The sequence below is a fragment of the Moschus berezovskii genome, chromosome 8 (assembly GCF_049115385.1).
Source record: "Moschus berezovskii isolate FMDL1 chromosome 8, NW_MosBer_1.0, whole genome shotgun sequence".
In the NCBI taxonomy this organism is placed as follows: domain Eukaryota; kingdom Metazoa; phylum Chordata; class Mammalia; order Artiodactyla; family Moschidae; genus Moschus; species Moschus berezovskii.
In genome coordinates, this window is record NC_142467.1 from 74565866 (window position 1) to 74593692 (window position 27827).

The 27827-nt window shown below is 42.0% G+C and overlaps 1 protein-coding gene across 3 annotated transcripts in view; it reads right to left on the reverse strand.

The window, feature by feature from the left end:
* The window catches only part of FAF2 (Fas associated factor family member 2), a 71104-nt gene extending 54392 nt beyond the window's left edge, over positions 1-16712 (reverse strand). For all 3 annotated transcript variants that reach the window (XR_008686572.2, XM_055431469.2, XM_055431468.2), the window contains exon 1: positions 16609-16712. Coding sequence is in view for 2 of the 3 variants with exons in the window: in XM_055431469.2 (XP_055287444.1) it covers positions 16609-16671 (63 nt within the window). In the remaining variant the exon portion in view is untranslated. The remainder of the gene's footprint in view (positions 1-16608) is intronic.
* Between the last annotated feature and the right edge of the window lie 11115 nt (positions 16713-27827).

Genomic DNA, 27827 nt, shown 5'->3' on the forward strand with positions numbered 1-27827 from the left:
CTATTCACAGACAACATAATCTTATATATAGAAAAAACTAAAAGTTTTTAAAAAATGAGTAAAGAACTAAAAATGAGTTCAACGAAGTTGAACAATACAAAATCAGTACACAAGAATCAGTTATATTTCTCTATTTCTATATACTAGTAATGAACCTGAAAATAAAATTAAGAAAACATTTCCTTTCCCAGTATCATCAAAAAGAATAAAACATGTAGGAATAAATTTAATAAAAAGAAGTGCAAGATTCACACACAGAAAACTACAGAACATCGAGAGAAACTAAAGATGACTTAAATAAATGGAAAGACTCTCATATTCCTGGACTGAAAGATTTAGTATTAACATAGCAATGTTCCCCATATTGATCTAGAGTAAACAGCAATTCCTATCAAAGTCCCAGCTACCTTTTTGCAGAAATTGACATAGGTGATGCTACAATTTGGAAATGAAAAGGATCCAGAATAGCTAAACACTTCTGAAAAAGAACAACGTTGGAGGACTCCTACTTTCTGACTTCCACTTATTCAGTTCAGTCACTCAGTCGTGACCGACACTTTGCGACCCCATGAATCACAGCACACCAGGCCTCCCTGTCCATCACCAACTCCCGGAGTTCACTCAAATTCATGTCCACAGAGTCGGTGATGCCATCCAGCCATCTCATTCTCTGTCGTCCCCTTCTCCTCCTGCCCCCAATCCTTCCCAGCATCAGAGTCTTTTCTAGTGAGTCAACTCTTCGCGTGAGATGGCCAAAGTATTGGAGTTTCAGCTTTAGCTTCAGTCCTTCCAATGAACACCCAGGATCGATCTCCTTTAGAATGGACTTCCACTTATTACACAACTGCAATAGTCAAAGACAGTGTAGTAATAGCATAAGGATAGATAGAGACCAATGAAATAGAAATGAGAGTCCAGAAATAAAACCTTAGTTATGGTAACTGATTTTAAACAAGGGTTTCAAGGTTATTCAATAGAGAAAGAATAATCTTTTCAAGAAATGGGTGTTGGGAAAACTGGATATCCACATCCAAAAGAATGAAGTTAGACCCCTATCTAAAATCCATTAACTAAAAATCAATCAGACCTTATACAAAAGAGCTAAAACTACAAAAGTCTTAGAAGAAAACAGGTGTAAATCTTTGCAACCCTGGATTACACCATGGTTGCTTAGATATGACTGCCAAAGGACAAGCAAAAAAGATAAAGCAAGTAAACTAGACTTCATCAAATTAAAAAACTTCCGAGATACCACTAAGTGAAAAGACAACTCAGAGAATGGGAGTAAATATTTTGCCAATGATATATCTGACAAAAGACTTGTACTCAGGATACATAAAGAATACTTACCACTCAACAAGAGAAATAGCCCAATTAAAAAATGGGCAAAGGACAGAAATAAACCCACTCACCTATAGTCAATTAATGACAAAAGAGGCGAGAACATGTAACGGAGAAAAGACACCTTTCAACAAGTGGTACTGGAAAAGCTGGACAGCTACAATGAAATCAGAAACACTCCCTCACACCATATACAAAAATAAAAATGGTTTAAAGACCTAAATATAACACAACAAGCCATAAAACTCCTAGAAGAGAACATAGGCAAAAATACTTGGACATAAATCATAGCAATGTTTTCTTAGATCAGTCTTCCAAAAGAAATAAAAGCAAAAATAAACAAATGGGACCTAATCAAAGGTGAATGGTTTTGCACAGCAAAAGCAAGCATCAAAAAAGAAAAAAAAAAAAAGCAACCTAAAGGAATGGCAGAAAATATTTGCAAATGATGCAACCAACAAAGGTTTAATATCCAAAATATTACAAACATCTCATATAACCCACCATCAAAAAACCCCGAATCAATAAATGGGCAGAAGACTGAAATAAACATTTCTCCAAAGACACACAGATGGCCAACAGGCACATGAAAAGACGATCAACATCATTTGTTATTCAGTTCAGTTCAGTTGCTCAGTCGTGTCCGACTCTCCGCGACCCCATGAATCACAGCACGCCAGGCCTCCCTGTCCATCACCAACTCCCGGAGTACACTCAAACTCATGTCCACAGAGTCGGTGATGCCATCCAGCCATCTCATTCTCTGTCGTCCCCTTCTCCTCCCGCCCCCAACCTTTCCCAGCATCAGAGTCTTTTCCAGTGAGTCAACTCGTCGCATGAGGTGGCCAAAGTATTGCAGTTTCAGCTTTAGCATCAGTCCTTCCAATGAACACCCAGGATTGATCTCCTTTAGAATGGACTGGTTGGATCTCCTTGCAGTATAAGGGACTCTCAAGAGTCTTCTCCAACACCACAGTTCAAAAGCATCGATTCTTCGGCGATCAGCTTTCTTCACAGTCCAAATCTCACATCCATACATGACCACGGGAAAAACCATTGCCTTGACTAGACGGACCTTTGTTGGCAAAGTAATGTCTCTGCTTTTTAATATACTATCAAGGTTGGTCATAACTTTCCTTCCAAGGAGCAAGCGTCTTTGAATTTCATGGCTGCAATCAGCATCCGCAGTGATTTTGGAGCCCAAAAAAATAAAGTCTGACACTGTTTCCACTGTTTTTCCATCTATTTCACATGAAGTGATGGGACCAGATGCCATGATCTTCGTTTTCTGAATGCTGAGCTTCAAGCCAACCTTTTCACTCTCCTCTTTCACTTTCATCAAGAGGCTTTTGAGTGCCTCTTCACTTTCTGCCATAAGGGTAGTGTCATCTGCATATCTGAGGTTATTGATATTTCTCCCAGCAATCTTGATTCCAGCTTGTGCTTCTTCCAGACCAGCGTTCCTCATGATGTACTCTGCATATAAGATAAATAAGCAAGGTGACGATATACAGTCTTGACGTACACCTTTTCCTATTTGGAACCAGTCTGTTGTTCCATGTCCAGTTCTAACTGTTGCTTCCTGACCTGCATACAGGTTTCTCAACAGGCAGGTCAGGTGGTCTGGGATTCCCATCTCTTTCAGAATGTTCCACAGTTTATTGTAATCGACACAGTCAAAGGCTTTGGCATAGTCAATGAAGCAGAAATAGATGTTTTTCTGAAACTCTCTTGCTTTCTCCATGATCCAGCGGATGTTGGCAATTTGATCTCTGGTGCCTCTGCCTTTTCTAAAACCTGCTTGAACATCTGGGAGTTCACGGTTTACATAATGCTGAAGCCTGGCTTGGAGAATTTTGAGCATGACTTTACTAGCGTGGGAGATGAGTGCAATTGTCCGGTAGTTTGAGCATTCTTTGGCATTGCCTTTCTTTGGGATTGGAATGAAGACTGACCTCTTCCAGTCCTGTGGCCAGCGCTGAGTTTTCCAAATCTGCTGGCATATTGAGTGCAGCACTTTCACAGCATCATCTTTCAAGACTTGAAATAGCTCAACTGGAATTCCATCACCTCCACTAGCTTTGTTAGTAGTGATGCTTTCTAAGGCCCACTTGACTTCACATTCCAAGATGTCTGGCTCTAGGTCAGTGATCACGTTATCGTGACTATCTTGGTCATGAAGATCTTTTTTGTACAGTTCTTCTGTGTATTCCTGCCACCTCTTCTTTATATCTTCTGCTTCTGTTAGGTCCATACCATTTCTGTCCTTTATCGAGCCCATCTTTGCATGAAATGTTCCCTTGGAATCTCTAATTTTCTTGAAGAGGTCTCTTGTTTTTCCTATTCTGTTGTTTTCCTCTACTTCTTTGCGCTGATCACTGAGGAAGGCTTTCTTATCTCTCCTTGCTATTCTTTGGAACTCTGCATTCAGATGCTTATATCTTTCCTTTTCTCCTTTGCTTTTCGCCTCTCTTCTTTTCACAGCTATTTGTAAGGCCTCCTCAGACAGCCATTTCGCTCTTCTGCATTTCTTTTCCATGGGGATGGTCTTGGTCCCTGTCTCCTGTACAATGTCACGAACCTCCGTCCAGAGTTCATCAGGCACTCTATCAATCAGATCTAGTCCCTTAAATCTATTTCTCACTTCCACTGTATAATCATAAGGGATTTGATTGAGGTCATATCTGAAAGGTCTAGTGGTTTTCCCTACTTTCTTCAATTTAAGTCTGAATTTCGCAATAAGGACTTCATGATCTGAGCCATTAGAGAAATGCAAAGTTGAAACCACAATGAGTTATCAATTCACACCTCTCAGAATGGCTATCATATAAAGAACACAAATAACAAATGCTGGCAAGAATGTAAAGAAACGGGAAACCTTGTACACCATTGGTGGGAATGTAAATTAGTGTAGCCACTGTGGAAAACAGTATGGAGGTTTCTCAAAAAACTAAACACAAAACTACCGTATGACCCAGCAATTCCACTCCTGGGTATATACTTGAAAAACACAAAACAAAATAGGTCAAAATTTGGACTCCCCTGGTGGTCCAGTGGTAAAGAATCCACCTACCAATGCAGGGGACGCAGGTTTGATCCTTGGTCCTGGAAGATTCCACATGCTGTGGGGCAACTAAGCTCATGTGTCACAACTACTGAGCCCAAACACTCTAAAGTCTGTGCTCTGCAACAAGATAAGCCACGGCAATGAGAAGCCAACACACTGCAACCAGACAGTAGACCCTTAGTTGCTTGGCAACTAGGGAAAGCCCGGTGCAGCAACTAAGACCCAACACAATCAAAAGAATTAAAAATTTTGATGTATTAAAAAAAGGTGACACTTTGCCATTTGCAGCAACATGGACAGGCTGGGAGGGTATTATGTTAAGATAAGTAAGTCAAAGAGAGAAAGACAAATACTATACAGTAGGATCTAAAAAATACTATAAACTAGTGAATATAACACAAAAAGAAGCAAACTCAGAGAGAACAAACCAGTGACTACCGGTGGGGAGAAGGAAGATGGGAGGAACGCTATAAGGATAGGGGATTAAGAAGTACAAAAAAACTATGTGTAAAATAAGCTACAAGGACATACCGTACAACAGAGGAAATATAGCCAATATTTTATAATAGCTATTAAATGCAGTAAACTTTTAAAACTTGCAAATCACTATATTGTATACTTGTAGCTTATATAATATTGTACACCAACTATCCTTCAGTTAAAAGATACGGCTTGTACACACACACGAACAATGAAATATTCAGTTCAGTCGCTCAGTCGTGTCCGACTCTTTGCGAACCTATGAATCACAGCACGCCAGGCCTCCCTGTCCATCACCAACTCCCGGAGTTTACTCAAACTCATGTCCATCGAGTCAGTGATGCCATCCAGCCATCTCATGTTGACGGCTCACTCTTGCCTTCTCCTGTTTGACCACTTCCAATTTGCCTTGATTCACGGACCTAACATTCCAGGTTCCTATGCCACATTGCTCTTTACAGCATTGGACCTTGCTTCCATCACCAGTCACATCCACAACTGGTTGATGTTTTTTCCTTTGGCTCCGTCTCTTCATTCTTTCTGGAGTTACTTCTCCACTGATCTCCAGCAGCATACTGGGCACCTACCGACCTGGGGAGTTCATCTTTCAGTGTCCTATCTTTTTGCCTTTTCATACTGTTCATGGGGTTCTCAAGGCAATACGGAAGTGGTTTGCTATTCCTTTCTCCGGTGGACCACATTTTGCCAGAACTCTCCACCAAGACCCATCCGTCTTGGGTGGCCCTACATGGCATGACTTAGTTTCACTGAGTTAGACAAGGCTGTGGTCCATGTGATTAGACTAGTTAGTTTTCTATGATTGTGGTTTCCAGTCTGTCTGCTCTCTGATGGAGAAGGATAAGAGGCTTATGGAAGCTTCCTGATGGGAGAGACTAACTGAGGGGGAAACTGGGTCTTGTTCTGATAGGCGAGGTCATGCTCAGTACATTTTTAATCTAATTTTCAGTTGATGGGTGGAGCTGTGTTCCCTCCCTGCTATTAACCTGAGGCCAAACTATAGTGGAGGTAATGAAAATAATGGTTCAGTTCAGTCCAATCGCTCAGTAGTGTCTGACTTTTTGCGACCCCATGAACCACAGCACGCGGCCTCCCTGTCCATCACCAACTCCCAGAGTTCACTCAAACTCATTTCCATCGAGTTGGTGATGCCATCTAGCCATCTCATTCTCTGTCGTCCCCTTCTCCTCCTGCCCCCAATCCCTCCCAGCATCAGAGTCTTTTCCAGTGAGTCAGCTCTTCCTATGATGTGGCAAAAGTATTGGAGTTTCAGCTTTAGCATCAGTCCTTCCAATGAACACCCAGGATTGATCTCCTTTAGAATGGACTGGTTGGATCTCCTTGCAGTCCAAGGGACTCTCAAGAGTCTTCTCCAACTCCCACTCTCACATCCATGTATGACCACTGGAAAAACCATAGCCTTGACTAGACGGAACTTGGTTGGCAAAGTAATGTCTGTGCTTTTTAATATGCTATCTAGGTTGGAGAAGGCAATGGCAAGCCACTCCAGTACTCTTGCCTAGAAAATCCCATGGATGGAGGAGCCTGGTAGGCTGCAGTCCGTGGGGTCACTAAGGGTCGGACACGACTGAGCGACTTCACTTTCACTTTTCACTTTCACACATTGGAGAAGGAAATGGCAACCCACCCAGTGTTCTTGCCTGGAGAATCCCAGGGACGGGGGAGCCTGGTGGGCTTCCATCTACGGGGTCACACAGAGTCGGACACGACTGAAGTGACTTAGCAGCAGGTTGGTCATAACTTTCCTTCCAAGAAGTAAGCATCTTTTAATTTCATGGCTGCAGTCACCATCTGCAGTGATTTTGGAGCCCCCCAAAATAAAGTCTGACACTGTTTCCACTGTTTCCCCATCTATTTCCCATGAAGTGATAATATAATGGTGACCTCGCTCAAAAGATCCCATGCATGTACAGCTACACTCAGTGCCCCCAACCGTGCAGCAGACCACCACCAACCCATGCCTCCGCCAGAGACTCCCGGATACCCACAAGCAAGTCTGAGACAGTCTCCTGTGGCGTCATTGCTCCTTTCTCCTGGGTCCTGGTGCACAAGGTTCTGTTGTACCCTCCAACAGTCTATTTCCCAGTCCTGTGCAAGTTCTGGTAGTTCTATGGTGGGGTTAATGGCGACCTCCTCCAAGAGGACTTATGCCATACCCACACCCAGAGCCCCTGTCCCTGCGGGAGTCCACTGCTGACCCATACCTCCACAGGAGATGCTCAAACACAGTTCTGTCTCTGTGGGGTCCTTGGGACCTGGTGCGCACATGGTTTGTTTGAGGCTTCTAGGAGTATCTGGCGAGAATGGGGTTTGATTCTAAACATGATATCACCCCTTCTACCGTCTTGCTGGGGCTTCTCCTTTGCCCTTGAGCGTGGGGTATCTCCTCACAGCCACTCCAGCACCTACCGTCTTACTGGGGTTTCTCTGACCTTGGACATGGGGTATCCCCACATGGCCAGAAGGACTGAGCATTGAAAGGACTGATCACTGACCACTGTTCATTGGAAGGACTGATGTTGAAGCTGATACTCCAATAGTTTGGCCACCTGTGCAAAGAACTGACTCATTTGAAAAGACTCTGATGCTGGGAAAGATTGAAGGCGGGAGGAGAAGGGGACCACCGAGGATGAGACGGTTGGATGGTATCACCAACTCAATGGACAGGAGTTTGAGTAAACTCCGGGAGTTGGTGATGGACAGGGAGGCCTGGCGTGCTGTGATTCATGGGGTTGCAAAGAGTCGGACACGACTGAGCGACTGAACAGAAAAAGATAAATATCATATCCCTTATCTATGGCATCTAAAAATAATACAAATGAATCTATATACAAACACAGAAACAGAATCATGATTACCAAAAGGGAAAGGAATTCTAAGAAGAGAGATGAGAGATAAATTAGTAGGAGAATGGGATTAAAAGTTACAAACTACCATACTTCTGATTTATTGACTATGCCAAAGGCTTTGACTGTGTGGATCACAATAAACTGTGGAAAATTCTGAAAGAAACGGGAATACCAGACCACCTGACCTGCCTGTTGAGAAACCTATATGCAGGTCAGGAAGCAACAGTTAGAACTGGACATGGAACAACAGACTGGTTCCAAATAGGAAAAGGAGTATGTCAAGGCTGTATACTGTCACCCTGCTCATCTAACTTACACGCAGAGTACATCACGAGAAATGCTGGGCTGGAGGAAGGACAAGCTGGAATCAAGACTGTCGGAAGAAATACCAACAACCTCAGATATGCAGATAACACCACCCTTGTGACAGAAAGTGAAGAACTAAAAAAGAGCCTTGTGATGAAAGTGAAAGAGTAGAGTGAAAAAGTTGGCTTAAAGTTCAACATTCAGAAAACTAAGATCATGGCATCCAGTCCCATCACTTCATAGCAAATAGATGGGGAAACAGTGTCAGACTTTATGTTTTGGGGCTCCAAAATCACTGCAGATGCTGATTGCAGCCATGAAATTAAAAGACGCTTAGTCCTTGGAAGGAAAGTTATGACCAACCTAGATAGCATATTAAAAAGCAGAGACATTACTTTGCCAACAAAGGTCCGTCTAGTCAAGGCTATGGTTTTTTCAGTGGTTATGTATGGATGTGAGAGCTGGACTGTGAAGAAAGCTGAACGCCGAAGAAATGATGCTTTTGAACTGTGGTGCTGGAGAAGACTCTTGAGAGTCCCTTGGGCTGCAAGGAGGTCCAACCAGTCCATCCTAAAGGAGATCAGTCCTGGGTGTTCATTGGAAGGACTGATGCTAAAGCTGAAACTCCAATACTTTGGCCACCTCATGAGAAGAGTTGACTCACTGGAAAAGACCCTGATGCTGGGAAGGATTGGGGGCAGAAGGATAAGGGGACGACAGAGGATGAGATGTCTGCATGGCATCACCCACTCGATGCACATGAGTTTAGGTGAACTCCGGGAGTTGGTGATGGACAGGGAGGCCTGGCATGCTGCGGTTCATGGAGTCGCAAAGAGTCGGACACGACTGAGTGACTGAACTGAACTGAACCATACATAAAATAGACAAGCAACAAGGATTTACTGCGTAACAGATGGAACTAAATTCAGCATCTTTTTTGTTTAGTTGCCAAGTCCTGACCGACTCTCTTGCTACCACGTGAACTGCAGCCCGCCAGGCTCCTCTGTCCATGGAATTCTTCCAGGCAAGAATACTGAAGTGGGTAGCTATCTCCTTCTCCAGGGATCTTCCTGACCGAGGGATTGAACCTGGGTCTCCTGCATTGCAGGCAGATTTCTTACCATCTGAGTCTCCAGGGAAGCCCTAAATGGCCAATAAGCATAAGAAAAGATTTCATCATTATTTAGGTCATTCAGTTCAGTTCAAGTCGCTCAGTCGTGTCCGACTCTTTGTGACCCCATGAATCACAGCTCGCCAGGCCTCCCTGTCCATCACCAACTCCCGGAGTACACTCAAACTCATATCCATCAAGTCGGTGATGCCATCCAGCCATCTCCTCGTGCCCCGAATCCCTCCTACCATCAGTCTTTTCCAGTGAGTCAACTCGTTGCATGAGGTGGCCAAACTATTGGAGTTTCAGCTCTAGCACCAGTCCTTCCAATGAACACCCAGGATCGATCTCCTTTAGAATGGACTGGCTGGATCTCCTTGCAGTCCAAGGGACTCTCAAGAGTCTTCTCCAGCACCACAGTTCAAGAGCATCAATTCTTCGACGATCAGCTTTCTTCACAGTCCAACTCTCACATCCATACATGACCACGGGAAAAACCATAGCCTTGACTAGACGGACCTTTGCTGGCAAAATCATGTCTCTGCTTTTTAATATGCTATCTAGGTTGGTCATAACTTTCCTTCCAAGGAGTAAGCATCTTTTAATTTCATGGCTGCAATCAGCATCCGCAGTGATTTTGGAGTCCCCAAAAATAAAGTCTGACACTGTTTCCACATCTATTTCCCATGAAGTGATGGGACCAGATGCCATGATCTTAGTTTTCTGAATGTTGAACTTCAAGCCAACTTTTTCACTCTCCTCTTACATCATCAGGGAAATGCAAATCAAAACAAGCAACAAACATCTCACACTTTTAGGACGGTTTCAAAGATGATTAACAAATGTTAGTAAGGATGTGGAGAAACAGGAACCTTCACATACTATTTCTAGGGAAAATGGTATAACTGCTTTGAAAAAAGTTTGGCAATTTCTCAAGAAGTTAAAGTTACCATGTGACCCAGCAATTCTAGTCCTAGTTGAAATGAAAACATGTCCCGATATAAACTGGTATGCAAATTTGTAGCAACACTAATAAGCTGAAAAGTGAAAACAATACAAATGGCCATCGACTGAAGAATGGATAAACAAAATGTGGTTTCTCCACACAAGGATATATTACTGGCAATAAAAAATAATGAAGTACTGATACCAGCTACAATATGGATGAATTTTGACATTATGCTAAATGAAAGAAGTGAGGCACAAAAGGCTGTTTAGCATATGATTCCATTAATACCAAATGCCAGAACTGGCAAAATCCACAGAGACAGAATATAGATTAGTGGTTACCAGGGGTTAGAAGTAAAGAATGGGGAGTGACTGGTAATGGGTTTCTTCCTGAGGTGATAGAAATGCTCCGCAAGTAAACAGCGGTAATAATGGCACAACTTTGTAAATATACTAAAACCACTGAACTGCATACTTTAAAAGGATTAATTTATAATTTTAAAAGGGTTAATTTATGATATGTGAATTATATCTCAATAAAACTATTAAAATAGCCCGACATAAAACTAGAAAATTAGCCATTAGAAAATTAGTAATGATCAGAAAACATGATAAGAAACTGGACAGAAGATAAAGTTTAAAAAAATCTAGATTAAAAAAAAAATCTAGATAAATATACAAAATTCCATAATATTTCTATTGGTAACCACTTAGAAATAAACAGGTATCCCATTCACAAGGTGACCAAAACTACAAAATACCTAGGAGTAAGTTTAATAAGGAACGTACAAAAATCTAAACGAAAGTTACCAAAAATATTTTAAAGGACATGTGACATGTTCCTGAACTTCAACTAGTCCCAAATTAATATATTATTTTAAGCAATTTCTGTAATTCCATGGTTGCACAAAATGATTTTTAAATGTACATGAAAGAACTTGTAAGAATTACTAATAATTTAAAAAAAGAATAGAGAAAGAGTCCTGTCCTCTCAGATATTAAAATTTGATATAAAGCTGGTATTATTAATTCTGTAATGCTACTAGCAAATAGCTTATTGAGAAGTATGATAAAGAGGACAACTCAAATCAGTTGGAAGAGGAACTGACTATTTAGCTAACCTAGGCTTTACTGGAAAAATGTGAAGTTGGTTTCTCATCTCATATATACAAAAATTAATTCCATATGGATTAAAGACCTGATATAAAAAATAAATCTGTAAAATATTTTGAAAACAATAGAGAACATTTGTATAACCTCATTACGTGGAAGGCATTCTTACACAAAATAGACAATCAAAAGGCCAGAAAGAACAAAAAGGCAATCAGATGACAATTTTACACAAGGGTAAGTGAAGAGACTGATGCTAAAGCTTAAACTCCAATACTTTGGCCTCCTCATGCGTCGAGTTGACTCACTGGAAAAGACTCTGATGCTGGGAAGGATTGGGGGCGGGAGGAGAAGGGGACGACAGAGAATGAGATGGCTGGATGGCATCACCGACTCGATGGACATGAGTTTGAGTGAACTCTGGGAGTTGGTGATGGACAGGGAGGCCTGGCGTGCTGTGATTCATGGGGTTGCAAAGAGTCGGACACAACTGAGCGACTGAACTGAACTGAACTGAAGTGAAAAGATAACAAGCAAAGATAAATGATGTCATGAAATAAAATGTTATACAAGTCCAGTATAAAGAACTTGTACAAACGGATAAGAAAATTTCAATTAATCCAAAAGAAAGTGAACAAAGGATAAACAGGGAACTTATATAATAACTAACCATAAATAGCCAAAAGAACTTCAATCTCATCGACAATTAGGAGTTTATAAAACAATGAAATTGAAAATCGGCACATTTTATTCAGCAACCAGAAAACATAGCTTCCATGTAACATGGGACACATGCATTATCTCTATTTTTTAAAAACAGAGGCTGATAAGCCAATCTGTCACTCTTATGTCCCCACTCTTTTCCATTTGAAATAGCTTAAAACAAGTGCTTGCATTAGCTGTTCAAACTCAAGTCACTGCAAAACAAAAATCAAGAATTATAACTACCATTATCACTAGAAATGCAAATTGAGATAAGGACTCTGAAAATTTAATCATATTGACAAAATCTGAGAAGATACCATCCAATGCTGGCAAGGATGTGGAGAAACAGGTCATCTCACATCCTCTCAGTGAGACTGTGGGCTGCCAAAACTTCCTGGAAAGTAGTCTAGCACATTTTTAGGATTCTGTTTAGAATTAAAAGCCCTGCTATATCAGCTATATCCCCTAGATCCATCCTTAAATTCCCTGAGCACTTCCTCCACTTTCATGTTCTAACTGAAGCTTGGCTTTTCCCTAAAAATACTCCCTCTGAGTATTTTTCTCTCCCATTTTCTCTCTCATACCTGTGGGTATGGAAGTGAGAGAATGGTGCTCCTTGTTCATTCCCACTTTGGGGGATTCTTCTTCCATTTTCCTTAAAAAGTCCATCTTCATGTAGAGGAGATTAAGAGAATTCACGTTAGCAATGACTTCCAGGATTAGAATCACTCTTGGACTTTATTGTGTTCTCTGTCTTAAAAGTGTCCCATACTATTTCTACTGGCCCTATTCACTCACCTGTAGTTGAAAACAAAATCAAAACCTAAAGCCAGAGAGGTAGTGTTAGGTGACAGGAAAGAGAACCAGACTTCTGGATTCTAAGCTCAACACTAAGCTTAGGTAAACTATCTCCTGATCCTAGTTTACTCACCAACACCAGAACCTACACCATGCTTATTGGGAAGACTTAATGATACAATGCATCTAGACCACTGTGGATAAAGTAAATGTTCAGTTAAGTGTGTGTGTGTGTTAGTCACTCAAGTCTGCCGTGTCGAACTCTGACCCTATGGACTGCAGCCTGCAAGGCTGCTCTGTCCATGGTATTTTCCAGACAAGGATACTGGAGTGGGTTGCCATCACCTTCACCAGGGATCTTTCCAACTCAGGGATTGAACCTGGGTCTCCTGCATTGCAGAGACTCTTTACCATCTGAGCCACCATGGAAGCCCAGTAAGTGTTTAAACAACAAAAAACAAAAACACCTTCAAATCTCAAATTTCATACTCCTGTACAAGAAGAAAAGAACTACTGGCCATGGATAGCTCCTTCAGTCCCTTCTCTTTGCCCACGTCATTCTTCTCCAGGTGTTCAAACAACAACCGCAAGGCAGTACACCAGGCAGTACACCAGGGAAGTCTGCTACACTTGGAAATTTGGAAAAATGGACTTCAATACAAATGACCTTCCCCATATTTGCATTAGCTCCTCTAAAAAACCCATTATTTCCCATTTGAAGCAGCCTAAAACAAATATGGCATCAGTTATTCATATTCAACTAGATCCAAAACAAAGAGGAGAAAATAACTAGAAAAATCTTAAAAGACATAAGACGGACTCAGAACCTGCTAAATATACCCTAAGGAGTTCCAATCAAATCACATGTCACAAAAAAGGTGAAACAGAAGAAACGTGAGATTCCCAAAATATTTCACTTTTTGCTAATTTCAATACATAAAATGAAGCAACATATTAAAAACTGACTCCTAGCGGTGTCATCCTGTTCTGATCCCTGTGGAGAGTCCAAGCACATGCTCCATGCTTTTAGTGAAGCAAACTTGAAACCCAGTGTTATTCCACTAGAGAGTTAGAAAAAACCTTTGGTGGCTCCTCATGCCTACAGATTAAACTTTAAACCATTGAACACTGCTCTGAAAGGCCTCCAAAATCTGGCTCTAATTTACCTTTCCAGTCTTATTTTCAACTTCCAATTCTCCAAATCCATCACAACAAACACATTCCACATTATTTCATAGTCATACCTCAGCTCTGAACATATTCCTGCCCACCTCCAGTTAGTTCATTCCTCCTTCAAAGTGGCAAAGAACAAAGTGGCAAAGGAATCCAGCCTTTAAGTTCAGGTCCAGACCCACTAGATTTCTAATTCTAATTCCTTCCCCACTGCTTAATAGCTTAATTATCTGGAGAAAATACTTCAATAGACCCATTTCCTTACCTAGGAGGCATACCACCTGTGGCACCTTTATAAGGCTATTGTGAGAATTAAGCATAATGGTTATAAACTATCTAGCACCATGCCTGAGGCACAGTAGAAACTTAATGGTAACTACTAAGCCATCTTCTTTACCCCTCCCACCTTCATCAATACTATTACTCCCTAAATTTCCACAGCACTTGGTTTATACCACTATGTTTATTATACTTATGAGCACTAATATACTGAAAATATCCATTATTTATGTATATATCTCGCTTCTCCATTAACTTATAGGCAAGATGGCTATGGGTATGGATTTCTAAATCTCTGTCACTTACTACTTCAGCAATTTACCTGGCCTCACAGAACCTGTTTCTTCATTAATTGAATTGGAGTTAACACCTTACAGTGTTATGAAAGGTTTAAAAGAATTAACGTACATCAAATACCTGGTATAATGTTTGACACCTAGTAAATTTCAGAGTATTAATGGTAATCCAGATGGTGAACCTGATCCAAGAATTGCTTAGAGAACACACAAATGCAAAGTGTACTTGCCTTATTAAATAAAGCAATCTTAATACAATTCTAACCTGCTACTCACCTCTCTTACTGATAGAAATATCCAGTGAAGACAAAAACAGAGATTCCCATGCACTTTATCTCAGAAATGCTACCACATATTCATGTCCTTCCAGGAATAGACTTAGTAGACTTATGGTTCACATTACCTCATTACACTTTAAAACCATGTGGGGGCTTATCCCTCAAGAGTTGTAAGGAATAAAATGATTTCCCAAAGTTAAACAAAACTCTGAAATTAGCGGTCTACTAGGAAGCGGAAGCGAGTTGTCCGCTCTTTATTCATTCTAATTCTAATCTGCTGTCATCAATTTCTCTACTCAACTCCACTGAAAAGTCAACTACTTCTGTGGCAGTATTTTCCAATCTATAGGCTTCCAACGCACTGCGTGATTTAAGAGAAAACACTTCAAAATTAACTGCAGTGAAATCAAGGAAACCACAGAAAACCTAGAACTTACAAAAAGTTGGGGGGAGACTTATTAGGGCACGGGCATTCCACTTTCAGTTGCACACTGCTGCTTCCACGTGCTGTATAGCATCACCTCGAGAACTCAGGAAATGCCGAGGAAATTCAACCGACCTGGTTTTAAATCTGACACCATAACCTACTAGTTGTGTAAACTAGGCATGTTACTTATTAAGCCTCATATCCCTCATTTTTTTTAAAATAGAGATTGTAACTATATGAATCTCATAGGGCCATTGTATGAAATATAATTGCTGTATTAAACAAGTAAACTCTTGTATAAAATACATTAGCATGCTAAGTGTTTTATCAAAGTACTTACAACACCACACTCAATAAGTGGTATTCTAACCATTTGGTGTTACTGCCTGAGCACTACAGTTCTTAATAAATATCGCGTAATTAATGAATACTTAGCACAGTTTATATTAGGAAATAAGTGTACCACTAACTTTAATTCTACCCTAAATTAAATAAGGATTAACAGTTGCAATACTGTTTGAGAGAAGTTTACTGTTTATGAAGCCCTTTAAACATACAAAAATTCACTGTGATCTCCACAACGTCCTTAGGGAGTAAACACTTAAGAAATGTACTGCAGAAATAAACTGGTACCCATTAGGGTAACACAGAGCCAAGGGAACCTAAGTTTCCTCCAACCGGATTCTCCAGCTCAGGGATAAGGTGTTTAGTGTCAAAAGTTTTTAACCTACACATCCACTAAAACGAGGCGGACTGCAGCAAGTGTACCATCCATCCATCCTCAAGCAGAGTCAAGTGCGTGAGTCCAGGAATCAGCTTCAGGAAATAGACCCCGTCAGAAGGCACAGATGACATTTACAACACTGCATTGTTTCAATACGAGCTGTCCTCCCACGCTTTTAGAGTGGGGGCCATTCCTGCCCCCATCCTACCAAAGCGCCCAACACAGGACCTGGCACCTAAAAAGCCCTCAATAAATGTTTGCAGAAATGGCATGGGAAGTTGGTGAAAGGCTCTAACAGAGACCCGAAACGAGGCCCACTCCACGGTGGGGATTAAGCATCTCAGCGGATCCGGAGTCGTGGGCGGAGAGGGTACAACCGGTAACCTGGTTGGAAAGGATGGCTGAGGACGGGCACTGCTAAGGGGAACGTGAAGAGCTAACCCTCTGATGAGAGACAGCGAGAGCAGGTCTGGCCGCAGCCATTCCTGGAAGGCCGGGGACAGACAGAGGTTCGGAGACCGGGGGCACCTAGCAGGGCAGTTGGCGGCTGGGGGGGAGGGGGCCGTCTGCTGGTCTGAGAAGAATCTCGGGCCCAATCTGAGCAGGGTTCTGGGCTCCTCTAGGGACCCACTCCCTAGCCCGCGGCAACATTCGCTGCACCGAGTGCTCGCTGCTACCTGAAACTGCAGCAGCTTCTCTGTCTGCTCCTGGGTTAGATCCCGCTCCTCAGGCGCCGCCATTTTGCCGCCGCCTCTACGCTTCTGACCCGTCCGCACCGTCACCCGCCGGAAGTGACCTCAGCAGCAACCACATCCGGTCTGAACGGCCGCCGGCGCGCAACTGCGTCTGCGCGTGCCGGCCCAACCCCGGGGCTGGGGAGGGGTGGAAAGGGTGATAATTTCCGCCGCCAGAGGGCGCCTTCTCTCGTGCCTACCCCGAACACTTCCGAAAATAGTCGAGGAACTGTGTGGACAAGTCGCCTTTTGGAGTTAGGCGAAGGCAGAATAGATCTTTGAAAGAAAAGCTGTGACCAACTTAGACAGCATATTAAAAAGCAGAGACGTTACTTTGCCAACAAATGTCCGTCTAGTCAAAGCTATGGTTTTTCCAGTAGTCGTGTAGGGATAGGAGAGTTGTGAAGAAAGCTGAGCGCAGAAGAATTGACTGCCTTTGAACTGTGGTGTTGGAGAAGACTCTTGAGAGTCCCTTGGACTGCAAGGAGCTCCAACCAGTCCATCCTAAAGGAGATCAGTCCTGAATATTCGCTGGAAGACTGATGCTGAAGCTGAAACTCCAATACTTTGGCCACCTGTGCAAAGAACTGACTCATTTGAAAAGGCCCGGATGCTGGGAAAGATTGAAGGCAGGAAGAGAAGGGGAAGACAAAGGATGAGATGGTTGGATGGCATCAGCGACTCAATGAACATGAGTTTGAGTAAACTCTGAGAGTTGGTGATAGACAGGGAGGCCTGGCATGCTGCAGTCAATGGGGTTGCAAAGAGTCAGACACGACTGAGTGACTGAACTGAAGTCAGGATCTTCCAGACTTATGACCTTTGAATAGACCGCAGAGCCAAGAGGTTCCGAATGCTTTGGTAACTCCCGAATGCCACTTGACAGATTTTGCCTGCTCTTTAAGCATTTTCGTCTCCAGTGTTTCAGAATGTTTCTTAAGAAATTGTGGCCATTCAGAAATATCAGTCGTTTGATGTTTGATTCCTGCCATGATGTTTCCAAAAGCCCCCTGACCATCTCTGGGAGGTTCTGAAAGTCCCCGAATACTGGGCCGGGGGCGGGAGGCCTTTCCCCTCGCTCCCTTCAAACCAGAAGCTGGAAGATTAGGGGCTCATGAAAATTGTTGGGGCTCAGCCACCTGGGCTCTGCCAGACTTAGGCAGAGCTCTCTGTCCACTCCTCTTGGGACTCTGCCTCTGCCTGCCTCAGACCTTCTCAGGTCTCTGCCCTCTGGCCCGTCTTCTCTGTGATCAACCGAAGGAAGATCCCAGGAGTGGGATCAGAGGACTTGGATTCAGGTTCCAGTGTCCACGTGGCAAAGTAGCGGGCATCCTTGAGCAAACCTCCTCATTCTGGCCTGGTTTTGCCCTGAGGGAGTGAGGCTCGCCAGCAGCCCAATGCGCTGCCTTACCTTGCTCTCCTTGAAAGCGGCCCCTCGCCCTTTCTGCTGCCATATCTCCAGCTCTCAGCGTCTGCCTTCTTCTGCACTTGCCTTTCCCCTTCGAACCCTCTACCTCTCTTCAGATCTATTTTCATTTCCATTTCTTTTCCCCTGCCACCTGTTTTTTCTGTCCAATCTCCAGAAGGCTTTGGGAGGCAGAGGGGTCAGGGTCTAGTGCCTGCTTTTCCATCAACTGTCTACCTTGCAAGGCACTCAGCCTCCTGGGCCCCATTGTCCTCCCTATCTGTGGTGTCACAGCATTGAAATTGCTGAGACAGAACCTGAAGGGCTTTTGAAAACTAAAGTTCTGTGAAGAGTACATTAAGGGATGGAAGGACTTAAGTTTTGGCTATTTCTTTCAGGCCTGAATCTGGTCTTATAATAGGTCTTGAGAAATGGAGTATTTCCTGCCATATCAATAAACAAGGATGCCACAGTCATCAGTGATTCTAGGCCTCCAGGGCAACCAGAAAGAACAACCTGTGATCCAGCAGCCACTTGCTAAGGTTAGCACTGAGGGGAAAAGGCAGGATTCTGGCCCTAGATAGCTGAGATGCATACTAAAGAAATGATTTCTGTAAACCCAGACTCTTTCATTTTCTCATATATAGAAAATCACCAAATTCCTTAACTCGAGATATCTGGTTTTCTTTAATTCACAAAAATACTTTTGATGTTCAGACTTGCTGCCCTTTGTTGCAAACCTCCAAACAACCTGACTCCTCCCCACACTCCTCGGAGCAGTTCTCTCAGGGTTAGTTGAGATGCTGCCTCCTTGGCTTAAGTCCTAAAAATTTCTGCCGAATAAAACGTAACTCTCAACTTTTAAGTTGTGACTTTTCTTAAAACCAACAGTCTGCACAAACTTTATAACAGTGTTCTGGAATTTTTCTTAGATCTTTAAGGTAAAATTGGAAGCAAGTAGCAGCCACTTGAGAGACTTTTTTTTTTTAAACATCAGTTCAAAGCTTAAAGGAGATGCAGTACTATTCAACATCTCCAATAATGATGGATCCAGAAGAACTCGATGAGAGACTGCAAAGTCAGTTGCCTTCTAGAGTTGTTGTATAATTCTGATTTAAGCTGTATTCTTTCCCTGCACAAATTTTGCAGTTGTATTATTGTATTAAATACCAATGTTTTGCTTTTCATACACCCTCTTAATCTACATTTCCCTTTTCTTTGAATGAGGACGTGTTTATAAGAACATTTTACTTAAAAAAAAAAAACTCTACCGTAGGAATATGATATGGCAAATTGGAGAGTCCATTCCATGAGTAAAGGTGGTTTCTGCTTCTTAGCTGTAATTTTCGGCTTCCATGTTGAGGGATAAATTAGGAATTTGGCGTTAACAGGTACATACTAGGACTTTCCTGGTGGTCCAGTGGTTGAGAATCTGCCTTGCAGTTCAAGGTTCAACACGGGTTCAATCCCTGCTCTGGGAGGAGTCTATACGCCTCAACTAGGGGGCAGCAACAAAGACCCAGTGCAGTGAAAACCAAATAAGTTTTTAAAAAGGAAAAATAGGTTTTAAAAACAGGTACAGATGCGAAATAGATAAGCAACAAGGTCTTACTGGATAGCACAGAGAACTATATTCAATATCTTATGATAATAATGGAAAATAATCTGAAAAAGAATATGTATGTGTATGTATATATATATACACACATGAATAACTGAATCACTTTACCATGTACTTAATGATTGTATCTACTAAAGAGAAACAGACTCACAGACATAGAGAAAAGACTTGTGGTTGCCAAGGGAAAGGTAGGTGAGGGAGGGAGAGGTTGGTAATTTGGGATTAAAAGATGCAAAGTGTTATATATAGAGTGGATAAACAGCAAGGCCCTACTGTATAGCACGGGGAACTATATTCAGTATTCTGTGATAAAGCATAATGGAAAAGAAGATGAAAAAAAAGAATTTGAAAGAATATATATGTATGTGTGTGTGTGTAACTGAATCACTTTGCTGTACAACAGAAATTGACATAACATTGTAAATCAACTATATTTCAATAAAATTTGCATTACAGATTCTGCTAATTTATTCAACAAGTATTTATTGAGTGCTTGTTCTGAGCCAGGCTCTGGACCAGATGCTGGAATGGTAAACAAGACACAGCCACTGTTCTTGAAAGAATACATAGTTTAATGAAAATTTAATTGAATTTTCATCAGTCTCTGGACTGGTATGTGTGTGTGTGAGAGAGAGAGATTTTTGAGTCCCAGTTTTATGCCTTTAACACAATGGGATTTGTTACTGAGAGCTAAGAGAATCTAATGAATAATTGTTCCTCTAATTCTAGTAATAAGGATTTGTTAACTCCTTGCCATTTTGTTCCTGATAAGGATGAAATCTGTCCTATGAGTAATGAAAATCCTAGAACAAGCCCTCAATTTCTGAGTAGCTGGAACATAAGGTATTTTCTATCAGTTGGGGACACGGCATTTTGATTGCTGAGAAAAGCAGACCATTGAGATGTCAGCAGCAGCTTTTGTTTGTTGGCTTTCTGTCCATCAAATTATTCATTATAGGTTAAGCGGCACCAGCAGAAATTAAGATGACTCAGCTAGATTCATTCAAAAAGTAGGAGAAGTGAGAGAAGTAATACCTTTACCAAACAGTGTATTTTAGATTCTTGGGCTTATGCTAAGGGTGTTTGGAGTGATGAAAATAAACTAAGCTTGGAAACAAAGTTTGGCCTTGTGTAAGTCACAAAGTACGTCTCCTGTTCAGCAGGGAGACAGAAGTTATTATTGTTCAGTAGCTAAATCATATCCAACTTTTTGCAACCCCCATGGACTGTAGCATGCTAGGCTCCTCTGTCCTGCACTCTCTCCCAGAGTTTCTCAGATTCATGTCCACTGAGTAGGTGATGCTATCTAATCATCTCATCCTCTGCCATTCCCTTCTCCCTTTTGCTTTCTATCTTTCCTAGCACCAGAGTCTTTTCCAATGAATTGGCTGTTTGCATCAGGTGGCCAAAGTTTTGGAGCTTTAGCTTCAGCATCAGTCCTTCCAGTGAATGTTCAGGGTTGATTTCCTTTAGGATTGACTGGTTTGATCTCTGCTGTCCAAGAGACTCTCAAGAGTCCTCTCCAGCACCATAATTCATAAGCATCGATTCTTTGGTGCTCAGCCTTCTTTATGGTCCAATTCTCACATCCCATACATGACTACTGGCAAAACCATAGCTTTGACTACATGGACCTTTGTTGGCAAAGTAATGTCTCTGCTTTTTAGCACACTGTCCAGGTTTCCCTTATAGCTCAGTTGGTAAAGAATCTGCTGCAATGCAGGAGGATGTTGGATTCCTGGGTCAGGAAGATCTGCTGGAGAAGGGATAGACTACCCTCTGCAGTATTCTTGGGTTTCCCTTGTAGCTCAGCTGGTAAAGAATCCGCCTACAATGTGGGAGACCTGGGTTCGATCCCTGGGTTAGGAAGATCCCCTGGATAAGAGAAAGGCTACCCACTCCAGTGTTCTTGCCTGGAGAATGCCATGGACTATATAGTCAATGAGGTTGCAAAGAGTCAGACATGACTGAGCGACTTTCACTTCCACTTTCCTTGGTGCCTCAGTAGTAAAGAATCCACTTGAAATGCAGAAGTTGTGGTTTCGATCCCTGGGTCGGTAAGATCCCCTGGAGAAGGGCATGGTAACCCATTCCAGTATTCTTGACTGGAGAATCCCATGGACAGTGGAGCCTGGCCAGCTACAGCCCATAAGGTCAAAGATTTGGACATGAATAAAGCAAAAGAAGCAGAGATCAAATTGCCAACATCCGTTGGATCATGCAAAAAGCAAGAGAGTTCCAGAAAAACATCTGTTTCTGCTTTATTGACTATGCCAAAGCCTTTGACTGTGGGGATCACAATAAACTGTGGAACATTCTAAAAGAGATGGGAATCCCAGACCACCTGACCTGCCTCTTGAGAAACCTGTATGCAGGTCAGGAAGCAACAGTTAGAACTGGACATGGAACAACAGACTGGTTACAAATAGGAAAGGGAGTGCGTCAAGGTTGTATATTGTCACCCTGCTTATTTATCTTATATGCAGAGTACATCATGAGGAACGCTGGGCTGGAAGAAGCACAAGCTGGAATTAAGATTGCCGGGAGAAATATCAATAACCTCAGATATGCAGATGACACCACCCTTATGGCAGAAAGTGAAGAGGAACTAAAAAGCCTCTTGATGAAAGTGAAAGAGGAGAGTAAAAATTTTGGCTTGAAGCTCAACATTCAGAAAACGAAGATCATGGCATCTGGTCCCATCACTTCATGGGAAATAGATGGGGAAACAGTGGAAAGAGTGTCAGACGTTATTTTTCTGGGCTCCAAAATCACTGCAGATGCTGACTGCAGCCATGAAATTAAAAGACGCTTACTCCTTGGAAGGAAAGTTATGACCAACCTAGATAGAATATTAAAAAGCAGAGACATGACTTTGCCAACAAAGGTCCATCTAGTCAAGGCTATGGTTTTTCCAGTGGTCATGTATGGATGTGAGAGTTGGACTGTGAAGAAGGCTGATCGTCGAAGAATTGATGCTTTTGAACTGTGGTGTTGGAGAAGACTCTTGAGAGTCCCTTGGACTGCAAGGAGATCCAACCAGTCCATTCTAAAGGAGATCAGTCCTGGGTGTTCATTGGAAGGACTGATGTTGAAGTTGAAACTCCAATAGTTTGGCCACCTCATGTGAAGAGTTGACTCACTGGAAAAGACTCTGGTGCTGGGAGGGATTGGGGGCAGGAGGAGAAGGGGACAACAGAGAATGAGATGGCTGGATGGCATCACCGACTCGATGGACATGAGTTTGAGTGAACTCTGGGAGATGGTGATAGACAGGGAGGCCTGATGTGCTGTGATCTATGGTGTCGCAAAGAGTCGGACACGAATGAGCAACTGAACTGAACTGATAACTAAGCTTGAACACATCTTTATTAATTAAAATATGAACCATTACAATCAACACATTTTTTGCCAATGAGAAATAAGTTTATTTCTGTAACGTAAAAAATCCATGCTTCAGGATTTAACAAACTCTTGGAAAGCATTTTCTGCCTCCTGCTGGTTGTGGAAGCTTTTTCTCTGCAAAAAGTTGTCAAGATGCTTGAAGAAGTGGTAGTCGATTGGCAAGACTCAGGTGAATATGGTGGATGAGGCAAAACTTTGTAGCCCAATTCGTTTGACTTGTGAAGTGTAAGTTGTGTGACATGTGGTCAGGCACATGTTCTGTGCCTTATCATGGAGAAGAAATGGGCCCATTCTGTTGACCAATACCGGCTGCAGGTGTTGCAGTTTTTGGTGCATTTCTTTCATTTGCAGAGCATAATTCTCCGATGTAATGGTTTCGCTGGGATTCAGAAAGCTGTAGTGGATCAGGCCAGTAGCAGACCACCAGACAGTGACCATGACCATTTTTTGATGCAAATTTGGCTTTGGGAAGTGCTTTGGAACTTCTTCTTGGTCCAGCCACTGAGCTGGTCATCGCCGTTTGTCACATACAATCCACTTTTCATTGAACATCACAATCCAATCGAGAAATTGTTTCATAGAATAAGAGAAGATGACACTTCAAAGAGACATTTTTTAAAAAATTTTTGATCAGTTTATGAGGCACCCACTTAACAAGCTTTTCATCTTTCTAATTTCCTTCAAATGCTGAATGACTGTAGAATGGTTGACATTGAGTTCTTTGGCAACTTCTCTTGTAAGATGACCAACTTCGATGATGGTGCTCAATTGGTCATTGTTAACTTCTGCTGGCTGGCCGCTGCATTCCTCATCTTCAAGGCTCTCATCTCCTTTGCAAAACTTCTTGAACCACCACTGCACTGTATGTTCATTAGCAGTTCCTGGGCAAATGTATTGCTTTGTTGAGAATCGTCTCTGCTGTTTTACAACCCATTATGAATTCGAATAAAAAAATCTCTGGAATCTGCTTTTGTCTATCATCATTTCTATAGTCTAATATAAACAGCAAGTAATGTCATGAGCAAAAAAACATGAAGCGAGAAATATGCATTAAAATGATGTATAATATCACCACATTTATTTATGAACGTATTCCAATATCAGGCTTCACTGGTGGCTCAGATGTAAAAATCTGCCTGCAATGCAGGAGCAGCTGGAGATTCAGTTTCAGTCCCTGGGTCGGGAGGATCCCCTGGAGAAGGGCATTGAAACCCACTCCAGTATTCTTGCCTGGAGATTCCCATGGACAGCTGAACCTTGTGGGTTATAGTCCATAGGGTCCCAGAGTCGGACACGACTGAAGTGATTTAGCATATGCATGCAAAAAATCAAGCGATCCATTTTCAAAAAATATTTATTTACTCACCTGACTACACCAGATCTTAGTCACAGCATGCAGGATCTTTAGTTTCTGCATGTGATCTCTTAGTTGCTGCGTGTGGAATCTAGTTCCCTGACCAGAGATTGAATGCCCCCTGCATTGGGAGTTTGGAGTCTTAGCCACTGGACCACGAGAGAAGTCTCTTAAACAATCCAACATAAATACTAGGTAAAAGCTTTAAATAAAATATAATATTATACTAACTTTAGTTAATAGTATATCAATATTATTTTATTAACTGTGACAAATATACAGTATTAATGTAAAACCTTAATGGGGGAAACTGGGTATGGCATATATGGGAACTCTTTGTATTACTTTTCACAATTTTTCTGTAATCTAAAACTCTTATAAAAAATAAAAATTTTAAACGATAAAAATAAAAGTTGATCCTCCTCTTATCCTATGATCCAATCATTTCCCCTCAGGTATTTACCTAAGAAAAAAGAAAACATGTATTCATACTAAGCCTTGTGCACAAATGTTCATAGCAACTTTATTGGTAATATGCAGAAACTGGAAAAAACCCAAATATCTATCAACAGGTGAAGGGATGAATACATTTTAGTACTCAACACAATAAAAAGGAATGAACTATTGATGCATGGAACAGCATGGATGAATCTTTAAAGAATTATGCTGAGTCAAAAAAGAATGAATATTGTATGTTGCATTTATATAAAACTCAAGACAATACATAAAACACATCAGTGGTTGCCTGGAGATTGGAGGGAGGCTGGGAGTTAAGGCAGAGAGGAATTACAAAGGGCACAAATAAATCTTTCACGTTATTGGAGATGTTCATTATCTTGATGGCAATGAGGATTTCCTAGCTGTACACATATGTTAAAATTTCTCAGACTGTAAACTTTAAATATGTGCCGCTTATTACATGCTAATTATACCGAAAGGTCCGACTAGTCAAGGCTATGGTTTTTCCAGTGGTCATGTATGGATGTGAGAGTTGGACTGTGAAGAAGGCTGATCGCTGAAGAATTGATGCTTTTGAACTGTGGTGCTGGAGAAGACTCTTGAGAGTCCCTTGGACTGCAAGGAGATCCAACCAGTCCATTCTAAAGGAGATCAGTCCTGGGTGTTCACTGGAGGGGCTGAAGCTAAAGGTGAAACTCCAATACTTCAGCCACCTCATGCGACGAGTTGACTCACTGGAAAAGACTCTGATGCTGGGAGGGATTGGGGGCGGGAGGAGAAGGGGACGACAGAGGATGAGATGGCTGGATGGCATCACCGACTCGATGGTCATGAGTTTGAGTGTATTCCGGGAGTTGGTGATGGACAGGGAGGCCTGGAGTGCTGTGATTCATGGGGTTGCGGAGATCGGACATGACAGAGACTGAACTGAACTGAGAGGTACTTAAAAAGTATAAAGCCTACAATGAATTGAAACACATCAAATATATGTAAATCCAGGAGTTTATTATGCTATCAAAAAGAGAATAAACACAAACTCATAGCTCATTAACTGCTTTTGGAGATTTCCAGCACAGTACTTCATTTTCCTGAAAGCTGGTATATTAAGAGAAGCAATCAAACTTTGGTCTTACCTGTCCTCCATGAATTCTACCTGTGGGCAACCAAATTGATAACAAGTGTAAGTTCTTTAAGCACTTCCAGTTAATGCAGAAATATTGAGAGGAATAAAATCACCACAACTTCAATTCCAAATAAAGTACATGATATAGATAAAGATCACAATGGATGCTAAAAGCTAAGATGAAAAGCTGATCTGAAACTTTGTTATTAAAGAGTTGAGCTGACCAACACCTAAACCTGCTGATCAACATTAATGTCATTAAGAGGCAACTAGATGTGATGTGATATCTTATGTGATGCAATGGGAATTTCCCAACATCATGTATGAAATATTCTTGCAAAAAAGTCATGTGGAATCTGCTCAAGTCTCCAGATTGTGGTTTCTCGACTTGGGCTTTACTAAACTTTTTTGGGTGGATGATTCCTTTTGTGAGGGGGTGTTTGGTGCCTTTTAAGATATTTAGCAGTGTCCTTGGCTAAGTCGCATCAATCATGTCCAACTCTGCGACCATATTGACTGTAGCCCGCCAGGCTCCTCTGTCCATAGTGTTCTGAAGCAAGAATACTGGAATGGCTTGCCCTGCCCTTCTCCAGGGGATCTTCTCCACCCAGGGATTGAACCCGCGTCTCTTACATATCATGCATTGGCAGGCAGGTTCTTTAACCCTAGCGCCACCTACCTACTAGTTATTATTAGCACCCTGGCAAGTTGTGACAATACTTTGGCCATCTGATGCGAAGAGCTCTCATTGGAACAGACGCTGGTGCTGGAAAAGATTGAAGGCAAAAGAAGGTAGCAACAGAGGATCAGATGATTAGATAGCATCATTGACTCAATGGACATGAATTTGAGCAAACTCCAGGATATCATGGAGGACAGAGGAGCCTGGCGGGCAACAGTCCCTGGGGTTGCAAAGAGTTGGACACAACTTTAGCGACTGAAAAACAAGTTGTGACAGTTAAAAAAGGTCTCTAAACATTGCCAAATGGTCCCTGAGGAGTAAGATCAACCCTGGTTGAGAACCACTACTCTAGATCTGACCACTAATTTGAGTAATAAAAGTCCCGGGTTCAGTTCAGTTCAGTCGTGTCCGACTCTTTGCGACCCCATGGATCACAGCACACCAGGCCTCCCTGTCCATCACCAACTCCCAGAGTTCACTCAGACTCATGTCCATCGAGTCGGTGATGCCATCCAGCCATCTCATTCTCTGTTGTCCCCTTCTCCTCCTGCCCCCAATCCCTCCCAGCACCAGAGTCTTTTCCAGTGAGTCAACTCTTCACATGAGGTGGCCAAACTATTGGAGTTTCAACTTCAACATCAGTCCTTCCAATGAACACTCAGGATTGATCTCCTTTAGAATGGACTGGTTGGATCTCCTTGCAGTCCAAGGGACTCTCAAGAGTCTTCTCCAACACCACAGTTCAAAAGCATCAATTCTTCGACGATCAGCCTTCTTCACAGTCCAACTCTCACATCCATACATGACCACTGGAAAAACCATAGCCTTGACTAGATGGACCTTTGTTGGCAAAGTCATGTCTCTGCTTTTTAATATGCTATCTAGGTTGGTCATAACTTTCCTTCCAAGGAGTAAGCGTCTTTTAATTTCATGGCTGCAGTCAGCATCTGCAGTGATTTTGGAGCCCAAAAAAATAAAGTCTGATACTGTTTCCACTGTTTTTCCATCTATTTGCCATGAAGTGATGGGACCAGATGCCATGATCTTCGTTTTCTGAATGTTGAGCTTTAAGCCAAAATTTTTTCTCTCCTCTTTCACTTTCATCAAGAGGCT